At 36.9% G+C, this 27,546-nt stretch overlaps 1 protein-coding gene across 20 annotated transcripts in view; it reads left to right on the top strand.

Moving 5' to 3' along the window:
* MARCHF1 (membrane associated ring-CH-type finger 1) overlaps nucleotides 1-27,546 on the top strand; it is a 230,722-nt gene that overhangs the window by 114,516 nt on the left and 88,660 nt on the right. For 15 of the 20 annotated variants that reach the window (XM_064710723.1, XM_064710720.1, XM_064710719.1 and 12 more), the window contains one exon: nucleotides 22,750-22,889. The exons of 4 other annotated variants lie outside the window; for them this stretch is intronic. In XM_064710723.1, the coding sequence (XP_064566793.1) occupies nucleotides 22,788-22,889 (102 nt within the window). In that variant the 5' untranslated portion in view covers nucleotides 22,750-22,787. Of the gene's footprint in view, nucleotides 1-22,749; nucleotides 22,890-27,546 lie in introns of those variants that run through there. One more of the 20 variants, XM_064710737.1, reaches the window with a different exon arrangement.

Below are 27,546 nucleotides of genomic sequence, written 5' to 3' on the forward strand. Positions count from 1 at the left end.
CCAGTAACACATATGATAATGCTGATCCTACAAACATTTCCACTGCATTCCTTTTTTCATAATCACTTTTCATAACTACAGTGACACAAAGATAAATATAAATGGATCTTGCTGTGAGAAACGTAGAGGAAATTAATGAAGAATTACGGAAAAAGCAATGCAACAACAATAAAAAAGTAATTTAGGGAGAGTGGATTCATTACTACAGGACAATTTTGCAATTTTATATATCTTCATTTTAGAAAGATCTGTTATTTCTTCTTACATGTAAATGTGTATTTATATGAGGACAATCCAAAGTCTTCCTACTAAGTAGAGGCTTAATGAGTTTGTTTCTGAGTTTGTTTCTTGTACCTGTTCTTTATAAGGAGTTTTATTTTCTGTCAAAAATTCAAATGCTCTTATGCATCAAGGTCTAAGTCAAGCCATGTTGCTACTAAAACATTGTTACTTACTTACTGTATTAATTAAAAGGATTAAAACCATACAAGTTCACTGTTTGTTAAAATAATGTTTCAGCTGAGAAAAGCAATGGTTTCAAGGTCAAGAATATTACGTTTCTTCACAAAAGGTTAAAGTCCTGTTATGAAGTAATTGTTAAAAAAAGGGTGTCATAATTAGCTCTTTTGAAAAATGGTGAATCCTAAAACAATTTACAAGATTCCTTTCTTTTCCCCTACACATAAAGTATTAAGTTTATTGATCAATATCTTCGGGAATCAGTGGCAGCAGGAATGCCTTCATTCCCGTGTTGATCAGCAGGGGAATTTGATTTTAGTGAAGCAGATGAATGGAATCTTCAGTAATTCCTGAAGTATCAGTGTAAGCAATCAGCAGAAATCAGGAAAAAAAACATTTCTTAATTTTTTTTGGGCTGCTGCTTGGGTTTAGTTCATTTTCATTTTGAGTTAGTAGTTTTAATACACAGTAGTTTCTTATTAATATCTCATCTTCAGTAAATACTGATTAAAACATAGCAATTGCTATGTTACTGTTACATTAAATATAGCAAGTATGACAGATTTTTAACAGCTTTGTTATTGTGCCTTGAGCATTCCTGCTTATGAAGTGCACTTTTACCCATGTTTCATCCTTCATGGGACTGTATTCATTATTCATTGTTGCTTCTAATGTACCCGTGAAAGCAGCTCATTTTTTCTGCTCAGAATGAAGTGTATGGCTGTTTATGGTGGTGTGAACATGGAGTCCACATGGAATGAAGTAACAGAGAAGAAAAATGCTTGCCCAGACTGTACAGAATGCAACTTCTTTGGCCTCACCAGAATCACCAAAGTCCAGACTTGGAAAATCTGAAGTTTGGGCCAGAGTTGTGACAGTTATTTTGCCACCTTATATCCAGGATGTGCTGTGATCCCAAAATCTAGAACCAGGTTAAGGTAATGTAATAAAACAAAAATAAGAGGAGTAAATAGGACTTGCAGCAGTGAAGGTGAAACGGTGTAATCTGAATGTGCATTACTCAGTTAAGTCACTGCACCTTATTTTCAGGAACTGACGAGAGTTAAGCTCAAATGAGCCAAATATTTTAATGTGGTGCCAAAACACCTTTAAGTTCTATGATAGGCATTTAGGTACTAAATTCCTTTCAAAATCTGTGGTTTTGGCATAGTGATAATTATTTGGAGAGGCTTCTATTATTATGTCAAAGCATGACTTGTAGTTGTGTTTTCTTTCCCTTTTTAGAAAGTAATGAAGTGAATTCAGCAGATAAGTTCTTCAAGCCTAACAGAGCACAAGATATACTTCTCTTCATATTTGCTAGAATTTAACAACCAGAAAGTGTTAACAGAGTGAATAATTAAGGAAAGAGTAATGCTTAGAAGGATATTAAGTTCTCTATTTGTATGTTACTCTGAAATATATTTGCCTCTTTGTTGAAGACGTAGTTAAGAATGTGGATTTTATATTGACGGGATTTTTTTATAAGCAGGAAAACCAGCAAAAATCTACACTAATTGGTCTGTGGTAGTACATTTCCAAGAAACTAGATTAGATATAATTATCTTGGGAGGTTAGGCAACCCTCTTATCCCCATTAGTGTACTTACATAATGTATGTTTTAATACCATCTCACAGTAAGGTTACTGGTAAACCATAGGAGATATGTAGATTTGCTTCTCTTTCTCTAAGGCACACAACAAGAGATATCACTGTTCCTGGAGATACGGTTTTCTTTCTTGTTCTCTTTTGGATATAGCTCATTATGGGCATTTTTCATTTTCCAGCAAGCTTGGCCTTTGGGTGTGTGTTTGTTCTAAGGGAAAGAAAAAGCTGATTGTGAACAGCTGAGTGTTTCTCCCTTCCTTGGAAGGGGGTTGTGCAATGGATCATACCTGGTTGATTTGATGGTAGAAATCAGCAGTAGGAGGAGAAAAGTCCTGATTTTCTATGCCTTTTTTCCCCTTGTGAAGGAAGGGGAACTGCTGTGCAAAACCCGATATATCTGAGAGTGGTACTGAATGTGTCAAGTTCCATGCTAATTGCAAAATTTCTGTATGATCTTACCATTGTAACAGAATAAATATTGTTATTGATGTAAACATATTAGTAAAAGAGGCCATTAAGTTTTAGGATTCAAGAAACCCCTCCTTAAATCCTATGAGTACAGCTTTTACTAGTTGTTTTAAAAAGGAAAAAAACATTTTCTCCATGCCCCTGTGCATGGAGAAACACTGTCAGAAATGTGTGAACTTCTTGAAATATCTTTCAGTGGCTCAGTGGAAGATTTTTCTTCTATTTTTATTTCTCTGTGGTTCAACACTGTCAGTTTTAGTGATCTGACAAACATGAGGGCTTTGCAAGTGCTGTCTCCCTTTGTTTCAGCTTTCTTGCTAGGATATAACCTATTTAGAAGCTTCTGTTTCAGGGGGGTTTTTTTGGGTTTTTTTGTTGTTTATTTGTTTTTTCCCTTGGGTTTTTGGTTTATTTTTATGTTTGAATCATGAATTAAATTTCTTGTATAAAATCCCAATACCCAACATTGGCCTTCAGGTTTAGAATTTCTTTGTTTCTTGTATGCATTTGAGACTGAATATTTTCCTGTAAGGTATACACTTACTGATATGGCCATAATAGTGATAAAGAGGCTCTTAGGATGAATCGTGTTGATCTGATGAGGGCTGACTAATAAAATCAGTTTTGATTTAAAAAGCAGCAACAACAAAATCCACAACAACAAAAATAAACAAGCATTTACAAAAAAGTTATGTTTTCTGTTGACACATTTTGCACTAAATTTGCACTAAATTTCTGTTGATGCATTTTGCACTATTTCCACTCGAGCTTTGGGCATCTATTTGAAAAGCAATTATTGGACATGCAGTCTTCTGTGTTGGGTACTTCCAGTAGGTACTTACTTATCTTAGAGAAGGTTTTCTCCCCTACTGAGCTCTGTGTGAGCTGAAGTTATTTTGAGCAGTCTGGATTGGCACAAGGTAAATCATTAATATTAATGCCTTTGCAACTTTTGCATTTACAACTTCATGGATCCTTATGGGGAGCAGTGCTGAAATCCAAGATCTTGATTTTACCATGGTGATCTTGAGCTTTGCATTCGTTACAGATTGTGTGTGCTTATTTAGGAAGTAGGCATAGTCTTGCAGAGTTGGACTGAACTTCTAAAACCATCTTGCTTTCTGAACTTCTCTGATAGGTCATGGTATAGGCATATCCCAGTGATAGCAACAGCTGTTGGTGGTATTGGAAATTACAGGAGAATTGTTTCACATCTCTGACTTTGCCAAAAAGGGCTGTCCTCTTTAGATACACAGAACTCTACCAGAGTTAACCAAAGATGATGTGAGTCAACAAAAATAATCCTCAAAGGAGATTGCATATTTTCTCAGTTTGTCTAATTTCAGTCTAAGGCCTGTGGGACCTTTTGTTTGACAAATCCCTGGATTTTGCATTGAATTCTAAGTTGTGGCTTTATAAAATAACACTTCCTTTTTTTCAAACCAGATATCCAGGTATTAGTGGATCAAGTTTTCTGTGTTTGGAGCTATTGCATCCAATGCTTCAGAATACAATTGTGTTTCTGTGTGTATAGTTGCAGCTCTCAGAGGACTTTCCAAATGAAACATTTGGTGCACTGCTGCTAAGGTTTTATGTGAGCATTGCTTCCCATGGTTTCAGTATTTGCTTTGTTTTTAAAACTTGTTAAAAAAAATCAGAAACAGTATAGGATGTGATCTTAAGGAAATAAATCATTCACCAATGCATCTATTTTTGAAGGTTTGGAGTTTTATAAAAGGCAGGATGGAGTTAAAAAATATGTTAGGCAATTTAAGTAGTACTTTTGGTAGTTTTCAATAATGGTAAGATAATAAGAATAAGCGTAGAAGCACAGAATGGCCTGGATTGGAAGGGACTGTAGAGATCATCTTGTTCCACCCCCCTGCCATGGGCAGGGACACCTCCCTCTAGACCAGGTTGTTCAGAGACCCATCCAGCCTGGGCTTGAACATCCCCAGGGATGAGGAGTCCACAACTTCTCTGGGTTACCTGTGCCAGTGCTTCACCCTCCTCACAGGAAAGAATTTCTTCCTAATACCTAATCTAAACCCACTCTTTTTCACTCCCCTTTCTTCTGACATAGAAACGGAGAGACATTATTTACTTCAGTGGACCCCTTCAGGTACTGGAAGGCTGCAATTGGGTCACCCTGAAGCCTTCTTTTTGCCAGGCTGAACAATCCCAAATCTCTTAGACTTTTACCATTCAATTTCTGATGGACTAAATTTTCAGAAGAGGGGGAAAATATTATGTGAAAGGCTAATATGATAAAAAAAATTTTGAATAACTTTTTGAAGAATTGATTTGCAACTATAAGTTTTGCTTTTTGTTTGGATGAATAAGCTATATAGCAGTTGTAATGGTGATAATTTTATCTCTATATATTTGTCATCTTTAACTCCCCCCATTGACATTCATCACTGTGTGGAAGCAATGTAGAATTACCCTGTTGCAAATAGAGAACATACAAAACAACCTACACAAATATGTGAAAAATTAAATCGTTAAAGTACTATAGTACTAAAGTGCAACAGTTTACAGTACTTACTGTGCCTCTCAGCCAATTGCTTAGCTCTCCCTACGAGGCCAGTATGGATAGGAACAGCTCTACAGGTGCACAGGTCAGCTGCAGAGCTCACCTACAGTTGTTCCTACATGGACGGGGATGACTGCATTGGTAGGTTTTCCAGTCTGTACTTGACTTCACCCCTACCTATTATCCATGATGCAATCATCTACCACACAATCATTTACTGTTATTTCACAGATCTCTCATTTCAGCCCCAAGTGTTCTTTAATTGGACTGAGTTTTGCACTTAGACCCAAGTTACTTAATTTTTATTCGTGTCTAATTACTTTCAGTTGCACAGTAAAAAACAGGAGACGGTACAAATGAGTAGGCTGGATTCTGGTTTTAGTGTGCAATTAATATTTCTTTATTAAATTCCAAACACTTTTATCTGTGGGGAGAAGAGTGAAATTGCAAAGATATGAAGAGAGGGCATTCTGTAATATGCTGTGTATTTTTGGATTAGACATGAAGTGATAGGAATTTCTCTTCAAAGCCCAGGCTGATTTGTTAACAAATCTGCATTTGGAAAATTTATGTAGTATTCATAGCAAACACTGAAAAAGAAGTGCTGAACCTGCAGCATCATTTTTATTTCCTTTAATCAGAAACAAATTGCAGTATAACTGAACTTTGTACTGTGTTTATTTAGTGATATGTAACTAGCAACTTGCCATCTGAATGCTTTCAGTAGTGAACTATCTCAAGGGGAGGATTCCATAGTGAACTATCTCAAGTATGAGATTTTTGAAAAGTCACTTTTGCTATGGGATTGGCTTGCTGCTGTCAGCATGCCAAATTTGAAACCAGATTGAAAGTTGAGTGTTACAGATCCTATTTTCAGCAATCTTCATCTAGTGCTGAGAAAATATGAAATAAATCCTGTATAGAAAGGGATAGAGGAACACCATGGAAAGCATCCACTAAATTGAACACTAAGTGGAAAAGCACACACCTCTACATTTTTGGACAAGTTTTGTCGCTTCCCTCCTCAGTTTAATATTGCTTCTTTCCTTACAAAATATTTGGTAATGTTTTATCCATCTGAAAATCACTGAAGTACTAAAGTGGATTTATAATTCAAGTATTTATAAAAATTTCCCTCCCAGAAGTGAGTATCCTATTGCTAAATGTGCCTGGGAAACAGGGTTCTCTTTAGCCCCGGTTATTATTTTTTTTTACTTCAAACTCTTACCTGTCACTGTGCACCAACAGAAATGTTCCATTATTTTCCCCTTTGTCATTGTGCTGTGCCCACCCAGAAGACTTGATTTCTTCCTTCCTAACATACATGTGGACATTGTCATGACTGTAAGGAAGGATTTGGCTTATGCAAAAGGGAGAAATAGATCTGATTTCATATATATTATTCCTGACCGTTCCTCATTATTTTACAGCTAGGCCTGTTGGCCAAGTATTTATTTTACCGGCCAGATTTCAACTTGTTTTTCATTTCTAATCTAAGTTTGTCCTCACCAAAGATGTGCTTTCTTGCAGAATCTCACCCTCCCTCCACTGATATTGAACTTATAAAAAAATATACCTCAAGGAGCTGTATTTTGTTACTTTAGGGGTTTAACACTTAAGTTAAAGGATTTCAAGAGAATGATGGGTAGGCATTGAGTATCAGCTCAAAAGCTTCATGTTTCAAAAAACCAACACTACCTTAAAAAAGAGAGCCAATTTATTAAATTCTCTCTGAATTACAGCTTTAGCTAATCATTTTGTTATTATATTGTCTGAATTATCCCACAACAAGTGTTATATTTTAGGTTGTTTGTTGATTTCTGATCTTTCAAGTTTCAGAGACTTTGTGTCAGCAATAGTGTGGCCAGCAGTACCAGGGCAGTGACTGTCCCCCTGTGCTTGGCCCTGGTGAGGCCACACCTCAAATCCTGTGTCCAGTTCTGGGCCCCTCACTATGGGAAGGACACTGAGGGGCTGGAGCATGTCCAGAGAAGGGTGACAGGGCTGGTGAAGGGTCTGAGCACAAATTTTGGGAGGAGCAGGGGGTGTGTAGTCTGGAGAAAAGAAGGCTTGGGGAGAGCCCAGGAAGAAGCTGCAATGAGGTGAAGGTTGGTCTCCACTCCCAAGTAACACCTGACAGAACCAGTGGAAATTGCCTCAGGTTGCACCAAGGGAGGTTTAGATTGGATATTAGGAAAAAACTTCTTTACTGAAAGGCTGATCAAACACTGGAAGAGGCTGCCCAACAAAGGCACGAGTCACTGGAGCTATTTAAAGGAGGGGACATGTAGATGTGGTGCTTGGGGATCTGATTTAGTGGCAAACTTGACAGTGCTGGGTTAATGGTTGGATTTTATGATCTCTGAGGATTTTCCTGCCTAAATTATTTTATGATTCTGTGACTGTCAAGCAACATCACAACTCGTAAGAAAGATGATTCTTCTAATATTTAGAATGCTATGGCTTCTACTGCGTGTTTGCTTCCAGTCCTTTTATAAAGAGAGGTTTTCCATGCATGAGGCAAACTGGACTTGCTGAGTCCTGTGGTTATAGCAGATAGAACATCAAATTGCTTGCTCAAAGCTGTGATCAGGCAAGAAGTTTAGTGACCCCTTGTGATAGAAATTCCTTCAAATTCTTTAACATACATTATAGAAATGCAATTATTTATTTTGTTAAAATTTGTGGTTCTTCAAATCTCATTGAAATGAGGCAGGGAACTCTCAGTTGCCATTATGGTAGAGAGGCCAAGTGACTTTTAAAAATCAACATTATCTATTTCTGATGTTTGAAATAAAGAAGGTGTGCCAATGAGAGGCTATCAAGCTGACCCATTAATGGGTAAAACACTAGTAGAAATGCCAAATCACACAAAATTATGAACGCAATCCTTTCTCCCCTAAAAAGATTGTGATTGAAAATATTGTTTTTAAAATGAGCTGAAATTGAGTGTTATGACAGGAGAAGGTGCATTTATATGGGTGTATTAGTCTGCTTGTGAGAAAGTGATGCTCTCAGAAGATTTTAATATATGCTATTATTTGATCACTACAAAAAATAAACCATGGAAATATTGTCTTGGAAATAGTGTCTCTTCAAGTCTTCTGTGGGATTTTTTTTAAAATTTCAGTAGAGAACAGTAAACTTTCTTAAAAATTACTGGATATTGCTTGTCTTAAAAAATTATTGATGCTAAAGATTATTCAGATTTGTTACTGTCTTCATTTCTCCTGCTAAACTCAGAAAAACCTTGATAAACTTTACTGTGGGGGGATTTTTTTTCCTTTTTTTCTTTTTTAATATGTGGAGCAGATGTTTGTCTTCTATGTGAGACATAAATTGTAGGATGTGGTAAAGGTGATGAAGTTTACACTTTTCATTTCCTTCAAAAGTTGCTGTAAAATCACCAGCTGTGTTCCCATGGGTTTATCAGTCAATTGCCCTACTCATGCAATCCTTGAAATTTAGGGAATGACAGATTTCACTGAGTCAGTTCTTGAAACAAATAATTTATTTTTGCTTAATTAGGTGAAATATAATTGTGAAATATGACATGTCTGTTTTTTCCAAACTCTTAGAAATCCTTAAATAATTAAGCCCATATGTTCCTTACTCTGGGCAAAACTGTGAAGTTAGAACAAAGCCCGTTAAAAATTCAGGGATCTAGTGCAACTAGATAGCTGAGGAGAGTACATTATGTTAAGGGTTGTCACCAAGTTTTACACCTAGAATGAGGGGTTAACAGCATTTGAAAGCCACAAAACCTTAGATTTTTACTGGTGAATGAAGGATTCCTGACAACTTGGGTCACATCTTCTAATGGCACATTGTACATTGGCAAGGGCAAAGCTGTTGGCACATTGAACTCCAGGTCTATCAGCCCTCTTAAGATCTGTAAATTATGTGTAGTACTGCTTTAGCCTCTGGTTGTGGTAGGATTGGAAAGATATGAATGTTATTGTGAGGCAGGTTTTATTCTCCTTCCTTGTAATATAAAATACCATGTGTTGCAGAGGTGAAAAACAAAGCCACATATCTATGAAAGACCTCACAAATTAAGTTTATGGATGTCACAAGTTTAAAATGAGTGCTTAACATTAATGAAAAAGTCATAAAAGAATAAATGTCAGTATATTTTTTTCCAGTAAAAGAGCCAAAGAGGGAGAATACTTCAGGGAGGAAATTTTCCTTCCTAATTCTCATTCCATCCAGTCCCGGTAAAGGTTGCTCATAGCATAAATCCTGAAGAAGTAATTATTAGGAGCATTTTCCCTTAAAAGGTGTACAGGTAGGCACCTGTATTTCATGAGAATCAGAACAATAAGAGAAGCTTAATTCTAAGCTGTCACTTAAATGATTTCTGTAAAGTTTTAAAACTAAGGTATGCTAACTTAGGCAGCAATCAGTTTTTCATTGGAATAAAAACACAGACACAGGAATGCTTGGGCATCCTTTCACAAGGATGCTTGGGCATCCTTTCTGGTGCCTCAAATTTCAGGAATGTATTGCTCAGGTGCAGTGTGGCCCCAGCTGTCTTCACATGTTCTTGCTGTGGTTTTCCTAACAAGCCTTCACAGACTGTGGCTCTTGAGAAGGGCAGTGCTCCTGTGCTTTTCAGAAACCAGCTTGTGGGTGGTGTTAGTTAATAACTGTGACGGCATTCACAGGGGTTTTTGGATTGAGGGGAGAGATGAGGATCTGATTCCATGTTTCAGAAGGCTTGATTTATTATTTTATGATATATATTACATTAAAACTATACTAAAAGAATAGAAGAAAGGATTTCATCAGAAGACTAGCTAAGAATAGAATAATAAGGAATGATAACAAAGGTTTGTGGCTCGGCTCTCTGTCCAAGCCAGCTGGGCTGTGATTGGCCATTGATTATAAACATCCCAGTTGAGCCAAAGATCCACCTGTTGCATTCCACAGCAGCAGATAATCATTGTTTACATTTGGTTCCGGAGGTCTCTCAGCTTCTCAGGAGGAAAAATCCTAAGGAAAGGATTTTGCATAAAAGATGTCTGTGACAAATAACCACTTCACACCTGAACTGCTTCCAGGCCTTGGACCTATGTCTGTAGTCCTATCATACCCCAGCAAAGTAGGTGTTTGGAGCCAGGCTGTCTCTGTCTGTGACTGTGTCAGAGGCACAAGTAATTTGTAACCTGTATGGTGAGGGACATGTGGGTAAAGGAGACTTTCTTCTGAGTGTTAATTGATGCCATACTAAAACCTGTGAGGAAATCAAAATTCATCTTTTGAAGGACCTGGACAATGCAGTAAACATGGTTTCATGTAATGGGGTTTTCTTCTGCTCTCTGTGATTATTTTCCACTTTGAGTATGAAGTAATGCAAGGAAAAGCAGCATATGATAACAATGAAGTTATGGTGCATGTATAATAATCTATTATAATTTTGATCTTTTTCTCTATTTATTATTTGCTTTGTCAGTCTCAGCAACTTTCCTCAAGCAAGAATTCCTAATGCTTAAAACAGGAAAACCCTACTGTAAAACCTTGAACACCTCTTCACAACAGAAATAGCTCATATATTCCTGTTTGAGCCTATTGTTGCTCAACAGACACACGTTTTTGCCTGACACAGAACTTTGCATAAACCCTATGATTACTTACTTAAATATCTTTCTCAGGAAGGTATGACCTAAAGTTCTTTGAGAGTCCAGGTAAATAGTAATTTCTATTCCTTGTTCATTATACTGTTGACTTTCCACCAAGAGCTGGAAGGGATCAAAGAAGCAGGATTTACCTTATTAGTATTCCGCCCATACTTTTTCTTATTACCTTATGGTTATCTGTTTCATTTTAGATTAGCTCATTCAGAAGGTGCCTGGCTTAATTATTCTGAAGACCATTAACGCTGTTTTTTCTAAAGGTAGTGACAGCATGAATTGCTTAGGCAACCTTCACTTCTTGTGTGAAGCCAAAGAGTCAAGGCTAGGTTTCATCTCTGTGTGAGTTCTAGCTGATCAAAACCCTATGATGCAATAGGACAGAATAAATTAAAATTTACTTGTAGCTTCTGTTCGTTGTGAATATAGTTATGCCTTGCTATTAGTAATCAGTACTGTCAAGCAAAACTATTTCAAATGTTCAAAGTGAAACCAGTCTTCTTTAATCTGAGATTCCCCATTATAAAACAGACAGTAAGCAGAGTTTATTGGTACCTTAATATTAATAAACCTGTGAAAAACTAGATTTTACAACATAAATATTTAGATATACTGTATCTTCAGATATGTCTGAAATATAGATCTGTGACAGCAATTGGTCTGTGTTGACTCATTATGCAATATTTTTATCATAATTATTTTGTTGGAATTATGTTCCAACAGCAGTTCTTGATATGAAGTGTCAGAAGTGTTTGGACAAAACTCTCAGGCACATGGTGTGAGTTGGGGTTGTTCCTGTGCAGGGCTGGAGTTGAACTCAGTGATCCTTGTGGGTCCCTTCCAACTCAGCACAATCTGTGATTCTGTGATATGATCATTGCAATATCTACTGGACAGGTTTTTAGTGATAACAATGTACTACTGCTGTAAGTATCTCAGAAATGTCTAAAAGATCCTAATTGATTTCTCTCCAAGAACTACTATTTTTAGCTAAACAGTCACGAACTAGAAGAATGGAGAAATGGCAAAAAAAGTCAGTAGGGCACAGTTGCTGGGAATAAGGGTCTAGTATCTTGCTTGTCACCTAGCAGGCAATCTTGATTTGGTTTTACTAATCTCTAAATATGAAAAGTGTGCATTCTGTTACTCCAGCATGGGAGCACTTCAGTGGCAAATGAAAAAAGAGAGTGTAATTTTCACAGTTTTGATGCCCCTTCATAGCTGTACTGAGCTTACATGGAGCAAAATGTATTTTAATTCCCAGTATTGTTTCTGTTCCAGGACTTCTTTGTTACTGTTGCAAATTTAAGGACTGTAGGGTTCTTTCTATAAAACTATGGAAATCTTTCTGTAGAACTTTTACTCTGCTAAAAACCAATTTTGATCCAGCACCTTCATTCTATACTGCAGTCATGGGCTTTTACTTGTTGGGAAAAAGAACTTTTTGAGATGAAATTTTACATAGATGATAACAGAAAGATGTGTTTCTTTCTGTCTTATGATAAAACTTATGTTTAAATGTCACTTTTAAAGAGAAGCAAAAAATTCAAGCTATATGTTTTACTTGATATAATGATCTTAGACATCAGCTGGAGGTATATTTTTTGTGAAAATATATTTTTTGTTACAGTGCAGGAAACATAAGGCATTAAAAATAAATAATGTTTGTATTAACAACTGATAATTCTCTATGCAAACTGGACTCCCATGGGTTACCAGTAAAGACTTAAGTAAATGCTTGTGCAGGGAATTACTATATTTTGTATCTGAGAATAGCCTACCCCATCCTGACCACACCATATGATAGTGCTTTGTGTTGGCACAGAGAAATGAATTGTCATTGTAAACATGCCACTGCCTCTCCTCTGATGGTCTGGGGACATCCTGATGCTTCAAAATGTGACGTAGCTTCAGCATGGACATGAGATGACCAAGACTGTCCTTCACCAATTGCATGTTGGGCTGTAAGATTCCTGAGGTGCTTTATTGCACGCTCAGTGCATGTTTCATCTTTCCAGTTTTCACATCACAGATGAGTGTGTCCAACCCCACTGTCTGAGTATCTTGTTTGCACTTTTCTGTTTATCTTTTGATTCTTCCCACCGACTTCTACCCAATTATCAGGGGCCTGACCTGGATTTGTTATATCCCAGATATTGCCTAAGCTGAGAGGGAGGTTGGGCTCTTCCTTTTGTGCTTGGAGACTCTTAAAATGAGTACTTCAGTAGCAACAATAATAGTCTGTATGTAATAATTTTCACCAGTACATTTCTTTTCCCCTTAAGAACTTGTTGAAATGCTCCCTGGTTTGTGGGTGGTTGGCCTGCGGTTAAATACAGTTTTTACTTTAAAAGTTAGTTTTTCTCTGCTTAGCTTTCTAATTAAGTGTTAAGGTTGAATGTAGGCCAACTACCTACATGTGCTTTTGCATTCATCTCTGTTTTTCATGATTTTGTGTTTCCTGGAGCATGCTTATTTTCTGTGGAGCTATATATAAAGGGTCCTTAATAAAATCCTTGCCATTGAGTTAGTGCTTGCTAAGTGTGTGTTCTCAATCTCAAGAGAATGGAAAGGCTTTGGGAACGTCAGCTAGCTTGTTGAGCTTTGTAGCATGGCAGCTATTTCAAAGTTGTAAACAAGCCCTGTGATAATGTAGTGATAAATATTTTTCAAGATGTGTGATTTTGTAGATGTGCTTTTCTAAATGCTTAATTAGTTTTATAAGTGTGTTGTTTCTACTATCTTGCTGGAATTTTATTGGTGGAACTTTTATTTATTAACTCTTTCAAAAAATACCTCTTGTTTATTTTTTTTTCAGAAGATGATAAAAAAATAAGCAGTAGAATGAAAGGTTACTTGCTTGTTTACTTAAAATAAGCAAGATTCATGTAAAAACACTGTGATTAGAGACACACATATATATGAAAATGAATGGTATAACAGAAAGCTGTGTCAAAATAATACAAACCTTAATAGAACGCTAAAGAAATAAAAATGTCATTGAATAAGAATTCAGTGTAAAACATCTAAATTTCTAAATGAATAAAATTTGAATTCAAAGAATTGAGAAGCCAAAGAAAGAAGGTATAGCCTGTGTACCAGCTCAAGAAGCTATTTTATATTGGAGAAATGCTCCAAGTCTGTATTCAAGTGATTTAAACAAAAAGTACGTGTTGGTTAGTGCCAAAGGCAGAAGAAGCCAGAGCTGGTAAATGAAAAGAGAAATTTTCAGAAAACAGGGAGAATAATCGTGCACTGATAGGGGGGAGGAAACTGAAAAAAAGCCAGCCAGGGCAAATACTTATTCGCAAGGCAAATTTTGTCAGTGAATTACATCAAGGCCATGGAAGGCTTTGATTCCAGATCTTGTTGATTCAAAAACCCTTGAGGAGGCATTTAGTACAGGTCACAGAATCCCAGAATGCTTTGGGTTGGAAGGGACCTTAAAGATCACCTACTTCCAGCCTCCCTGCCACAGGCAGGAATTCTTCCTCTGGACCAGATTACTCAGCCTCATCCAGGCTGACCTTCCACGCTCCCAGGGACAGGGCATCAAAACCTCTCTGGACATCTGGTTCCAGTGCCTCACCATCCCCACAGCAGTGAAATTTTTTCCAATATATAATCTAAACCTACACGTCCTTCAGGTTAAGGCCATTACTGTTTATTGTATCACTACACACTTTTAAAAAGTTCCTTTCCAGCTCTCTTATGGGCTCCCATTAGGTACTGGAAGGTTGCCCCAAGACGTCCTTTCAGACTTCTCCAGGCTGAGCTGCCCCAACTCTCTGAGCCTGTCTGCATGGGAGAGGTGCTCCAGCCATATGATCACCTGAGCCTGTTCTAACAGACTGGCATCTTTCCTGTGTTGGAGGCTCCCAAGCTGGGTGCAGCCTTCCAGGTGGGTTTCACAAGGGCAGAGCAGAGGGGCAAAATCCCCTCCCTTGGCCTGCTGGCCACACTGATCCTGATACAGCCCAGGATGTGGTTGCTTTCTGGGCTGCCAGTGCATTTTACCAGGTCACATTGAGCTTTTTGTCCACCAGCATCCCCAAGTCCTTTTCTCTAGGGCTTCTCTCAATCCATTTTCTGCTCAGCCTGTGTTTTTGCTTGGGATTGTCCCAACACAGGTGCAGGACCTTGCACTTGGCCTTGTTGAATGTGAGGTTCACACAGGCCCGCCTCAAGCCGGACAAGGTCCCTCTGGATGGCATCCCTTCCCTCCGGCGTGTTGACACAACTACACACCTTGATGGTGTTGGCAAACTTGCTGAGGTTGCTCTCAATCCCAGTGTCCATGTCTGGGCTGTGTGCTGCAATTGCATTGTCATCAGTGCTGTAAGGTGTCTTAGGAAAGCTAAGGCTTCTCTCTGTTCTTCCCCTGCTGTAGAAGGACAAATAATTGGAATCTGTCATGAGGGCAGGGCTCATGGCTTAGCCATGGAGCTGCTCTTCAGTGCAGCAGCTGACCAGGTTTTGGAGCAGTGCCTTTGCATGGGACTGCATGAACAGCTGCTGCACAGCTGTGCCAGGCCATGCTGCAGTCCTGCATGGGCATCTCTGTGCTCTGCTGTGCTGCATACTCCTGTCCCACTGTCAGCACCAGGGCTCAGTGTAGCCTAGTAGAAAGCAGTGTGAATTGTAGCAAAGTCAGGGAAGGGCTGCCGGGGTAGAGATCAAACCTTTGGATGAGACTCGGCTGCCTGAGCTGCTGCACCACAGCCCCCCCAGAGTTAGAAATCTTTGTGTTTACCCAGTCACTAAAGGGAGCCAGGGAGCAATGCTGTGGGTTTTTTCTGCCGTACACTCAAGATTTCTGTTTTATAAGTTTATATTTTGTAATATTTGCAATATTCAGTAATCTTGCCAATGTCATCTTCTTTCAAGGTCTTTTGAAAGACTTGTGAGAGGGTGGATACTTACAGTGTGCTTAGAGAAACTGATGCTGTTTCTAGTTTTACACTTTAATTAGCAAGCACAACAAATACCACATCTTTAATTTTTTAAAAATGGTTTGTGAGGAATGGTATATTATAACTGTGACATGCATATGGGCTGTGTGAATCTTAGCTCACTGACAGCTGAGTTGTGATTTTAACTGCATGTACTGCATTGCTTTCATCTCACAAAGAAGCTCTCCCCAGTTTTCTCTGTGGAAAATAATGAGTAAACCATTATGGTCTGGCATTGTAATAAATGAGGTTCAGGCTTAATTTGAAACTATTGGAAGGCACTTTCAAGAGTCCCACTAATGTAAGTTTAGAGGGCCATACTGATATTCATACAATCTTCTTGCACCTTTCCAGATTTATTATCTATTCAGGAAAACTTTTCTGTGTATTTCCCAACTACAAACATAAAAAACTAGAAGGACTAGATAATCTTTCAACTTTTTTTTTTCATTGCTCAATTTCTCAAGGTTGTTTTATGACAGCAACCTTGAATAATTGCTTACAATAATTATGCCACCATTATTATTACCTAATGAGAACCCCATTAAAAAAAAAATCAGCTATTTGAGTCATACTTTTGTTCCCATGCACTCATATCTAAGTCCTTCTTTTGTAATTTGTTTTCTGGAAATTTTGGTCAAAAATTACCAAAGTAATATTATTCAAATGTTTATTCACATAATTATTAGCTTTTAGGTTAATGTAACTTTACTTATGTAAGGGACAAGTTATTTAAGCTGTTACCAGTAACTGCAGTATTAGGCCAGTAGGCCAGTAATTATTTATAACTTAAATCCGTTTATCCTGAAGAAACCCTGAATGGGCCATCTGTCATGGCTTTCTACTAGCAGAGGTCAGATCCTAAGTCAGGTCATAAGTCATGATCACAATATCCACTAGAAGGGAGTAACATATTTCAGTATATTTCAGTTAGCTTAGGGGCGAACAGCTATTTAATTGGGCTTATTTAATCTTTATTAAAAAGGATTCCAAATCTTCACCTTTGGTAAATCTGTCACAAATTTTCCTGACACATTTGGCTCTTCTGTCAGCTCGTTAGGTGGTACACCCTTGATGGCAACAAAAGTCTTCAAAACATTTAGCAGAATATTCTTGATTATAATGCTTACAACTTAACTTCAGTAAGTGTTCTAAATACCTTCTGACAAAATATCAGTTTTTGCCTTCTAACTACTTACAATTCAGGTCTTTAGTTTTTAGAAGAAAATAGCTGCACTTCAGTTTCCGGAGGTGACCCTGAATTTTCTACCAACTAGCACTCAGATTAACTCTTTCATGATATTGTTGAGTCAGAGAATACCTCCAGATTTGTATTAGTGGATATGACTGCAATTCTCACTAATCACAGAATGGTTTGTGTTGGAAGGGCCCCTTAAAGATCCAACCCAGCTCCCATAGGCAGGGACACCTTCACTAGACTAGATTGTTCAGAGCCTCATCCAGCCTGGCCTTCAGCACTTCCAGGGATGGGATATCTGCAGCTTATCTAGGAAATCTGTTCCAGTGCCTCACCACCCTCACAATGAAGAGTTCCTCTTAATATCCATTTTAAATCTACTCTCCTTGAGTTTGAAGCTATTCCCCCTTGTCCTGCCCTCTCCATTTTTCCTGTCTCCCTTCAGGTACTGGAAGGCTGTCACCCTTACCAGGAGTAAATTTCTTGCAAACACTGATTATTAACAATGGCAACCAGAAACCAATTTAACAGTTACGTTTTATAAAATTATATAGGAGAATATGAGAGCAAATGACTAATGCTAATGATGGGCTGAAGTTAGCCTAAAAGAGATGCTGAAAACAATCTGAAGTGAGGTAAGAAAAATGGAGGAGACCAGCAAAGATAAAGTAGCAGTGGCCTGTCCTGCCCTGGAGTTGTTACAGATTGTGTTACAAAGAGCCATGATACCTAAGCAAGAGGATAAGCCCTTCTTTCCAGCAGTGATTGCCACTGTCTAGTGTGGGTTATGTATGACTGACCTCTCAACAGGAGCTCTTTCTGGACTGCTCACAAGCAGGAGCTTTCTATGTTTAAGAAGATTGTTTACAGCTGCCCAGAACTTTGTATGTGACAGAAAAAAATTCTGTTAAAAATGCTATCCTGACAAAGGGGAGGTACTTCTGTTGGACCAGGCATGGTCTTAAGCGCATTTTGGTGTGTATACATCTGGTATTGCAATGAAATCTGATTTTCTCTTTTTTCTTAAAAGTTAATTTAAATTCAGTATTAATGATCTGTCCTTTGATACAGTGGTGTTTCATGGTTAAATTATGTCTTTCAGGTATTTAACCTTTATTGGGCTTTTTACAAAGAAGTTACTTCTCTGTCTTCTTATTGTACTTCATTAGTGAGCTCTGCCTGATGCAAAGTGGATTTGATTTTACGGCATAAATATACCCTCCTTCTTCTGTAAATAAATCACATAAGAATGGGAAGAAACCTTAAGAAATAACTTTTAATTTTTTATAAGCAGAACAAAGTCTATTAAAGACTTACTGTAACTTCTTATGCCCTGTTTGTTTGGATAATTGCATTCATAGCTTCATGAGGTGGTTAATGCTTTAGCTTCATTTGTATTTTTTGCATTTTAACATTTTCTGCTATTTCTGTATCTTCCCTGAAGAGTTTTCATCCTCCAAGTGCTGGATATGGTCTATCAGGTGTATTTGCCAGTCATGTCTTTATTGTTGATTGAAGCTTTGATTTAAGCTACTTGGCAGTCATGTATGGCTAAATATATGCAAACTCACAAAGCAAAAACATCTACTTTGTTCTTGTTCTCAACTCCATGTTTGTGTCAAGGCTGTTGTCCTTCCTACTTGGGAATCTGATGCATCTGAAATTTCCATGGAGAGGTCCTGAAGGATCGTGTGGGAGGGGTTAGGCACCCTTTCACTGCTCATCTGTAGCAGTGGCAAATGCAATTCCATTGCTTTTTGAAGGTCTGAGGAAAATTCAGCAGAGATGTTTAACCTTGGATGAGCAAAGCATTCCCTTGAAGAGTAGCTGTGATATTGACAGCAAGAGCCTTTTAGGCAACAAATTCATACTTGAGGATGGAATAGAGGTTGCTTATAAAAGTAGTTCAAAAACTGCGTCAGGAAATACAGATGTTTATGCAGTATCTAAATGTATAAAAGATGGGGGTTTCTAAATATTAAATCAGTTTCCATAAATATACATTTCTCAGCATTTTCTTCTTGAAATCTTCACAAATGCAAAATGGCATAATTACAATGCAAAAAAATTTACCATGGGGAACAAACCCTATTGGTGTTTTTCTAAAGAGCCTTGAATGATTTAAAATTGCTTTCTACTTTACAAAAGAGGTACACTTCCGTGTGGGGGAAAAAAAGGAGTAGGACTATGAAGGCAAACATACCCACAAATTTTAAATTGTTAGTAGCCCAAAAGACTATTTTCTTTGAAAACATTTAGAGCTTTCTTGTCATGCTTTGGACATAGTAGTTATGGCGTGTTTAAGCAAAGCAATATTAGCTGCAATAATTTTTGTAGCAGTCATCTTAAATTTATTTATTTTCAGTGATTGAATTGTTGGAATCGATAAATGAAATATGCGTCCTTAGTTGTGACAAAAAAGAATCAAAGTCTTAAAGGACTAAGGACAACTTAAAATACATACTAGCAGTATAAGAGAAAAGAACAAATCAACAAAGGCTGGATTTAGTTAGAAATAATTCTACGGTTAATTATGGTACAGGACCATCAAAGTAATTTCTTTAAAGAAAATTGATTAGATAATATAGGTATTCTTGAATAATATGCTGTATTTGGCAGTTTACAAACTTAAACTATAAGTTCTGGAAAACTTGGTTATAATGTAACATCTAATACTCTAGAGAGGGGCTCTGATTCTGCAGCGGTTTTGAAAGAGCTGCATAGCTAAGTTAAATGACAGCTCTATTTTGCCTTTACGGGTAGGGAAAGGCATTTAGATGTGCATAATTGGGTTTACTCTTCCAGTAGTGCCCTAGAAGCACTTTTGAAAACAGTCATTAATAAACATGACATGTTTGAATTCAGAATCTTGCCTACACTTAATGCAGAGGTGTCTGATTGTGTATATCTAGTAACTATACAAGCAAGCTGGTACCATTATAGTCTTGATTGGTGCCATCATTCTAGGTGTCACCTTAATGATTCTTGTGCGTGTGTGCTTGTTTTCTGTTGGTCTCTGCATTGTTTTTAATGAGGCTAGAAGATTAGGTATTTTATTAGGTATTATACAGGTACTTTAGGGTTGCTGCAGATATCAGGAAGATAAGACTTCTCTAGCCTGATGGCTTTTCATGCTATTTTAATTTGATGCTGGACTCAAAAAATTAGTCCTCTGTTTGGAGGGGCAGAAGGTCCTCAGCTCTTCTGAGGATTATATATTTTGCCTTTAAATTATGGAAATTTTACAGGTAGTTGACATTTGTATGTGGAAAGTAATTTTTTTCCCCCCGAATTAAAAGAACCACTGGTGAATCGCCATAGCACTGAGATATTACACCGAAACACTGAAAATAAAAACCAGTACCTGTACAACTGTTGACACAATCACATATATTCTAATATGAATTTATTTATTTTTTTAATATAGAAGTAATTTTAAAACCTGAGGTTGAGCTTCTTATAGGCAGAAAGTTTTAGTGTCATTATGTTGTTATGCTATAGCTACACTGGATTGTCCCTGTGAAACACAGCAGTCGTAGGATAATAACTGGCTGGTTAAGAAAAGCCAGTGGCTTACTTGTGACACAGAAATAGCAGAAACTGTCAGAGATTTCTCTTGCATCCAGCCCTTCAATTAATGGTTTTATCCAAATTAGCATAATTGATTAGAAGTCACAGCTTGGCAAGACTCAGGCAAGAGATAGATAATGAATAACAGTGGCTGTATTTATCTTCGCAGAGCTCAGCAGTCAAGGCTATTTGTATTTCAGTATTCCTGCAGCTCTGCTCCTGGAATATTTTGGTGGTGTGCCAAATCATGCAGCTGGACAAATACCGTCACTTTGATTACTGTTGGGAATCTTTGAACACAGAGAACAAAACTTAGCTTAGCTAAAGAACAGTGTGTTTTGTGTTCAATTTCCTGCTGTTCTGTGATAGCGGTTAGATTCTGGTAAGGACTGAAAATCATAACTTTTGTTACCTGAATCTGACTATGCCCCTGAATTAAGCATGTAATTTCTTTTCTCTTGCTAGATTTGTGACTTTTTTTTAGCAATATTATGCTTTTATTTCAAACAAGTGGCTAATTTTAAATACATCATCCTTAACCTCTCTTTTTTTTTTTAGCATTGATATTGTACAACATGGACAATAATTGTGTGTCCCTTTGCTTGGCTAACTTAAAAGTAAAAATGTTCTCACCTTAAAAATATGAATAAAGTAATTCTATTTTTTTAACAAGTCTAGAGATGATGAATTCAGATTGTTTTCAGGAAACTCCTTTATGGTGGTTCTTCAGGTGTATGAGCAAGAGCAAAATGTTTCTTTCAGTTATGATCTGGGCAGTGGCAGTCATTTTGATTGCTCAGAGCAAAAAAAGAATTGCAAATCTTCCAAAGGGTTCTGCACACCAAAGAGACCAGAATAGGAGTGTACCTATAGTCAAATGATTTCTTGTCTTCATGAGCACAGGCAGTATAGAAAGGATTGATTGATCTCTTACTGAGTATGCTTTTTTATCTCACATTGAGATTCAAAGGGACCAAAAAATTGAAAAAAAAAATCACCTGATCTGTTGTCTCACTCACATAATCATCTCCAGTGCAATAAAGCTAATGCTAATTTCCACTTATTCCTTTCAGTTACGTAGGGAATACAGCTTTGTGCATTTCATACTTGGAAAACTATATATTAATGGTTAAGTGTGGAAATGGTAGAGCCTATTCAGGAAGGGGTTGTAGTTTGTCAGACTCAGAACCTGGAAAGATAAAATCTGCTGTAAATATATGCATAATTTGTGTCCTGCATGGAGATGTATTGCAGAAACAATAAACTTAAGTTACAAGTGCATAATATTCAATGATGCTGCATAGTGCCATGGGAGGTCTTCAGCATTATTGTATTTTTTTTTCCATTATTTTCCAGTTTTATTCAGTCTAGTGCTACCCTTATTTGGAGTACTAGGCACTCAGTCTGGTAGGTTAATCTTCCTGTTTATTATGTTTCATGATTCAGAAATAACAGAATAACACATTTTAAATTACAGTATGTTATAAACAACCAGATTAGAAATTGCTTCAGATGTTGAGAATAAAATTGTTCTAAGTTGTTTTTTGTAATTAATTAGTGAAGTTTTGCACTGAATTCCTCCGTTGCCAACTTCACTTGGGAAGAAACAGATTGCGAGATTTTAAACATACTTATGAGGGTTTCTTACACTTAATAGCATCCTCTACTAGTGCTGCATTTCCAGAATGTGGTAGTCTTATTTACAAGGTATTTTGTTATTTTTTCAAACTAGAAGTAAATTCAGAGGCAATTTGTAGTTGGCGCAGAGCATTTATTTCTGGTGTGCCTGCATTAGTTTTTGCTGTTTACAACACATCCTAGCATAGCACTTCAAGATGAGCCAGGTATTCTGAAGTGTCTGGGCATGGGTACATACAGGTTTGTGTGTTTTCACACTGTTTATTTGTATCTAGTATTTGCTGCTGATTTAGGGCTGTTTCTCCTTATTTCAGTGAATGTGGGGGTTTGTATCCAAATGCTATATAGTTTTTGGGATGGTGCTAGTCTCAGAGGTATTCTGTAATAAAGCCCCTTTAAAATAACACTTTTAAAATTAAAGTTACAACGTGAGGAAGATTTAACATGGAGAGAAGGCACTGTATTTGCTGACACAAAAATAGTATTAATGCATGTAAGGTGCTCTGAAAATGCATGACTCTTTTCTAACCTTTATGGTTTAGCACTTTGGAATAATTTAGAAAAAAATATGTTTCACTAGCTTGTTCAGATATAACTTAAAAAGCTGTTTTAAAAGGCATGCATCCAGAGACTTGCACACAATGAATTCAAAGTGTCAATGTTTCAGGGAATCTAAATTATTTTCAGAATTTCAGAAATTGAGAAGGGATAAGTGGAAGGAGAAAATGTTGGGCTGGTGCCAAGCGATAGCTCGTAACCCTCACAGACTTCCAAACAGCACAAGAACACCCGAGGTCTCAGGTGATGCTTCACATAACTCTACTTTGGTGAGTGAGAAGTTGCATTTTGTGACAGTGGCATGCTCAGAACTTGAGGTGTTAAATTTATTTTTAAAATTGTACTGTTTGCCATTGCTTGCATTTCCTCCATGTGTGAAACCCTTTGATATAACATCTGTTTGCTCTTTCAGTTTGCTTTTCTTTGGTCTCTTATGTAATGCATGGTTCTTTCTGACTTGCATGCTGTGTCTATAAACCAGTATCGATGTTTTGTGAATGGTGAAGTGTTTAAGCAGGAGATGACTGAGTATGGGTCACTTACATTCTTTGTGATCCTAATCAGTGCAATGGCATTTGGTCTCTGATGAATACAGCTGGACATAATCTGAAGGCACCTCATTTACTCTTTGTTCCTGCCTGTAACAGGAACAAAGTGTCATGTACCTAAACTTGTGGCAGACAGCTGGATTTTAAAATTATCTTCATATATAAACATGCTGTTGCAAGAGATGGTTGAGTTTCTGCATGCAAAGCTATTGAGAGTAGATGTTCAGGCAATGTCAAGTTGACAGTTTACATGGTGGAGTTAAACTGTATCATGTGAAACTGAATAAAGTGACTCATTGTTAAGAATTTTAATCCTGCAGTTTTTGTTCATTGAAATAAAGCCACTTACATCAGTAGACCTGGCCAGGTGAGTAAGAACTGGTACTTGTATGTAAAGGCTTCCAACTGCCCTGTCTCTAAGAGGAAAAAATGTCTGTTTGTTTTAATTCAACTGACATTTTCAGGCTGCAGCAAGACTGAGTATTTGAAATATATCCAGTTCAATATGCCTGCTCCAATTTCATTAATGAGTGTTAGATAGGCACTGTATTTCCCTATCCTAAGAAACAGGAGTGATCAGGAAATACTGCCCTGCAGTTCTTGAAACATGGACAGGATGACAACTAAGCTAAAAGGTGAATAATTGTTCCTATCCACCGAAGAAATGTGCTAGTCCAAATGAAGAGACCGTGGTCTGCTTGAAAGCTGTTGAAGTTTTGGGGAAATAAAGCCCTTAATTAATGTGGCAAAATTATCATGTTCAGTGGTAAATTGTATAGAATGTAAGTTTCTGCTATAGAAGAGAACACAAAAAGACAGCAGTTTTTACTGCAAAGTTTATAGTTTTATATATATTTTAGAATATTGTTATAGCTCACTTTCCTCTAGAATGCTTTACTTTCAGAGAAATAAAAGGAAATTAAAAATCAATGATTCTATGAAAAAAGATGCCAAGTATATTATTCCCACATTTAATTACTACTGCTATTTTATTTTAAAATTTTATTTAATTGCTTTTACTATTTAGCTATTAATAGTAACAGGAGGTAGCTATTACGGAATTGGGATATGTGGAAATTTGTGTATTTTGATTTCTGCTTGACTGCTAGTCAACATTTAATTTGTTTTGATATTCATGAGATAAGCATTCCAATCTACCAGTTGGGATTTAGAACTGATAAAATGGAAATACAGTTCAGAACTGGTGAACCCATAGACTTAGCATCTTTTAACCCTATTAATATTAAAACTTGTTCAAAAATAAGCTTGCATGTAGACTGAAGTGTGTGAGAAAGCCAGAAAAATAAACTACTGGGGACAATACTGTGTGTCATTTAATATCATGATTGGCTGTAGAACAATAATCCTCACAACAGGAAATAAAACAGTAATGTCTCTTGAGGCCTGCCAAGCTTTCCTTTCATTTTCTTTGCTTCCCACTCTCTTAACCATGACTTCTTCTATCCCTCACATCTGAAGAAAATTATATTCAGTATAAGCTTTTGCTGGCAATATCTTTCCAATTTGTAGGATGTTGACTGAAAATCCTTTTTTCACTTGTGAACATTTTTAGTCTGAAATTTTGTTTGGAATCAATTTTGATTTTGCTTAGTAGTCATTACCTTTTCAGTATTGAAAATTTTTCTGGCTGGTCTTGAGTGAAGATACAGAGTTTAGTGCTGGAAACTGAAAAATAATGAAACAGCAGAAAATTAAGAATATAGTAAATTGTTCTAAGTGTACAAAGCCACTTGCAATGAGCTATTCAAGCCCCTTCTTTCCAATCAAACTTCATTTTTCAGTGCATTACAGCTCCTCTGTGGACCTGATTCCCTCAGTATGGGTTTTTTTGGTGAGTCTTGTGCCCATGTTAGTCTGTGTTATGAAGACACAGCTCTTTGCTTCCTTATTCTGTAGGTGACAAGTCTGGGTTTGGAAAGAAGCAAAGTGGAATGTAGACTGCATCTTTTTTTGACCTCTGCCATATGCTTTTGTGTACACTTCTGATGCAGCAGAATGTCTTCTTTATTTCTGAATTTCAGCTAAGGCGTTGAAAAATACTTTCCATTTAAAAGTAAACCCCAAAGTGGGCATTTCACAATGCCACTTTTCCGAGGGAAAATCATCTGGAAATGGCAGGCAATTCTCATTAATTTTTTCACAGAATCCTAGAATACCAGGATGGAAGCAATCTCAAGGATCATCTGGTCCAACCTTTCTTGGCATAAGCACCAAATAGTCAAGATGACAGCACCATGTCCTGCTCAGTCTTAAAAATATCAAGTGTTGGGGAATCCAGCACCTCACCTTTGGGGATTATTTCAATGGTTCATTGTTGTCATTGCAGAATATTTTCCTCTTGTGTCTAATCAGAGTGTGCCCAGCTTGTACCCATTACTTGTATTTTGCTTCTAACTCCTTGTAAAAGGGAGTCTCCGTTTTCTTTGCAGCCACCCTTGAAATCCTGGAATGTGATGATAATGGATATCTCTCCTAAGCTTTCCTTTCTCAAGGCTGAACAAGCCCAGTTCTCTCAGCCTTTCCCTGTGTGGCAGGAATTCCATTCCCAGTCCACTTTTATGGAAAGAAATATTTTTCTCTCTGTGAAAAACAGAAGGGAGCTTGCGGAGCGGGAAGCAGGTTATGATCATTAAGAAATTTCTTTTTTCATTAGGCAAGTAAATGGAACACTGAACAGCAGTGAAGAAAAAATACAGAAGAATTAAGCTTATGAAAACACTGGAATGTATTTAAAGAGTTTAATAAAAGGAGTTGCCTCATTTCATTTTATTTGATGTTAAGATGTTCTCGCTTCATCCAAATCAAATAAATTCTGAAATATTTTAGCAGAATTCAACTAAGGCATCTTGGAAACATTTTTTTGTTACTGTTGTCAGCTTAATTATAATAATACTCCCAAGCTTTATCACCTTAGTCTACTTCATTTGAAGTTTAAAACCTTTCATTCAGTTTTAGATGGCACTCTAGATTCTTGATTCTGAGCACACCTTGAAAATTTTGAATCATTCTGTCATCAAAGGAGGCATAAGTTCTGAAAAAATACTGTTTAATATTGTAGATTGTGAATTTGGGGGATTGTATTGATAGTTTCAGATTCGCAGTAAATATTTTTTTTATATTTAAAACAATTTCATGTAGTTACTTAACTTGCTGTAGTAGAACATAAACCTGGAATTGACTTTGCTTCTCTGATAGCTAGAGATCATCTCGTTATCAAGCTGAATTTATTATCCATTTGTTTCTGTATACATTGTTTCTAAACTTTGAAGAGGCATCCTTTGTAATGTTCATCATATTTTGAGAGACCTGTAATACAACATTGCCTTTTTGTCATAGTTTCCATATTCCCATGTGTATCTTAAAAGGTCTTCTTTATTCCTGCTCCAGTTTGAACAGGAATGACCAGTTATGCACAGTATTCCAGATCAAACTTTCTGTTCCTAACAATTGTAACATTATTGCCTGTCCAGTAGCACATTTATCATACCACATAGATTTGGCATCACTTTATTGATACTTTTTTGTAGCTACAATTTTAGTTTTGAGATCAAACATCTAGACTATGTTGAATTATAATACATGAAAACTGTATAAATTCAAATTATTAATGTTCTTCTTTCCTTTCTATTCACCAGGCAATATGCAAACTCATCTCTTTTTCATTTTTCCCTTTCTCTGATGTTTCTAAAATTGGGGAAAGAATAGTAATGTTTTTTCCTTTACTTGAAAAGAATCTAGATCTTGAAAACTCATAATTTTATGCAATAGTATTTGCCAGGTTTTTGTCTTCTGAAAAGATAATGGATATAATTGAAAATAAGAAATTTAAAATTATTTCTTCATTAATCACTCTGTGCTGACAGTATCTATTTATACTGTGATTCTGTAAGCATATGTATATGTGGTGGGTTCAAATGATTTTGATGTGAATATGTAAATATGTATTAACATTGATTAAGCAATTTGCCTAGAAGCACTTCTGTGTCCAACTGTGTTTGCAGAATGTCTAGTGTTTCTCCGGGTCCTAGTTCAAAATCTGAGCATTATTATAATCTATGTTCCCAATTGTTATTTGCAGCCTCTTCTGCATAGGGCATGGGCTGGTCCTTAATTCAGTACATCATGTGAAACACACGGAGCTAATGGCACAAGAGCATGTACTTAGTGCTGAATTGTAGCCATTAGTATAAACTGCTTTTCCCTGTTGTATTCCCAACCAGAATTGTAGGTGAATATCTGTGGAACTATAGTCAGGTGAGTAACTAGGTAATTTGTGTTTCTGTATGCAAATGAAATTTAGAAGCCATGACAAATGATCAAGCATCTAATTTAACTCTAAGGAAGGATTTCTTTTTAT

The sequence above is a fragment of the Zonotrichia leucophrys genome, chromosome 4 (genome assembly GCF_028769735.1).
Source record: "Zonotrichia leucophrys gambelii isolate GWCS_2022_RI chromosome 4, RI_Zleu_2.0, whole genome shotgun sequence".
Taxonomy (NCBI): Eukaryota; Metazoa; Chordata; class Aves; order Passeriformes; family Passerellidae; genus Zonotrichia; species Zonotrichia leucophrys.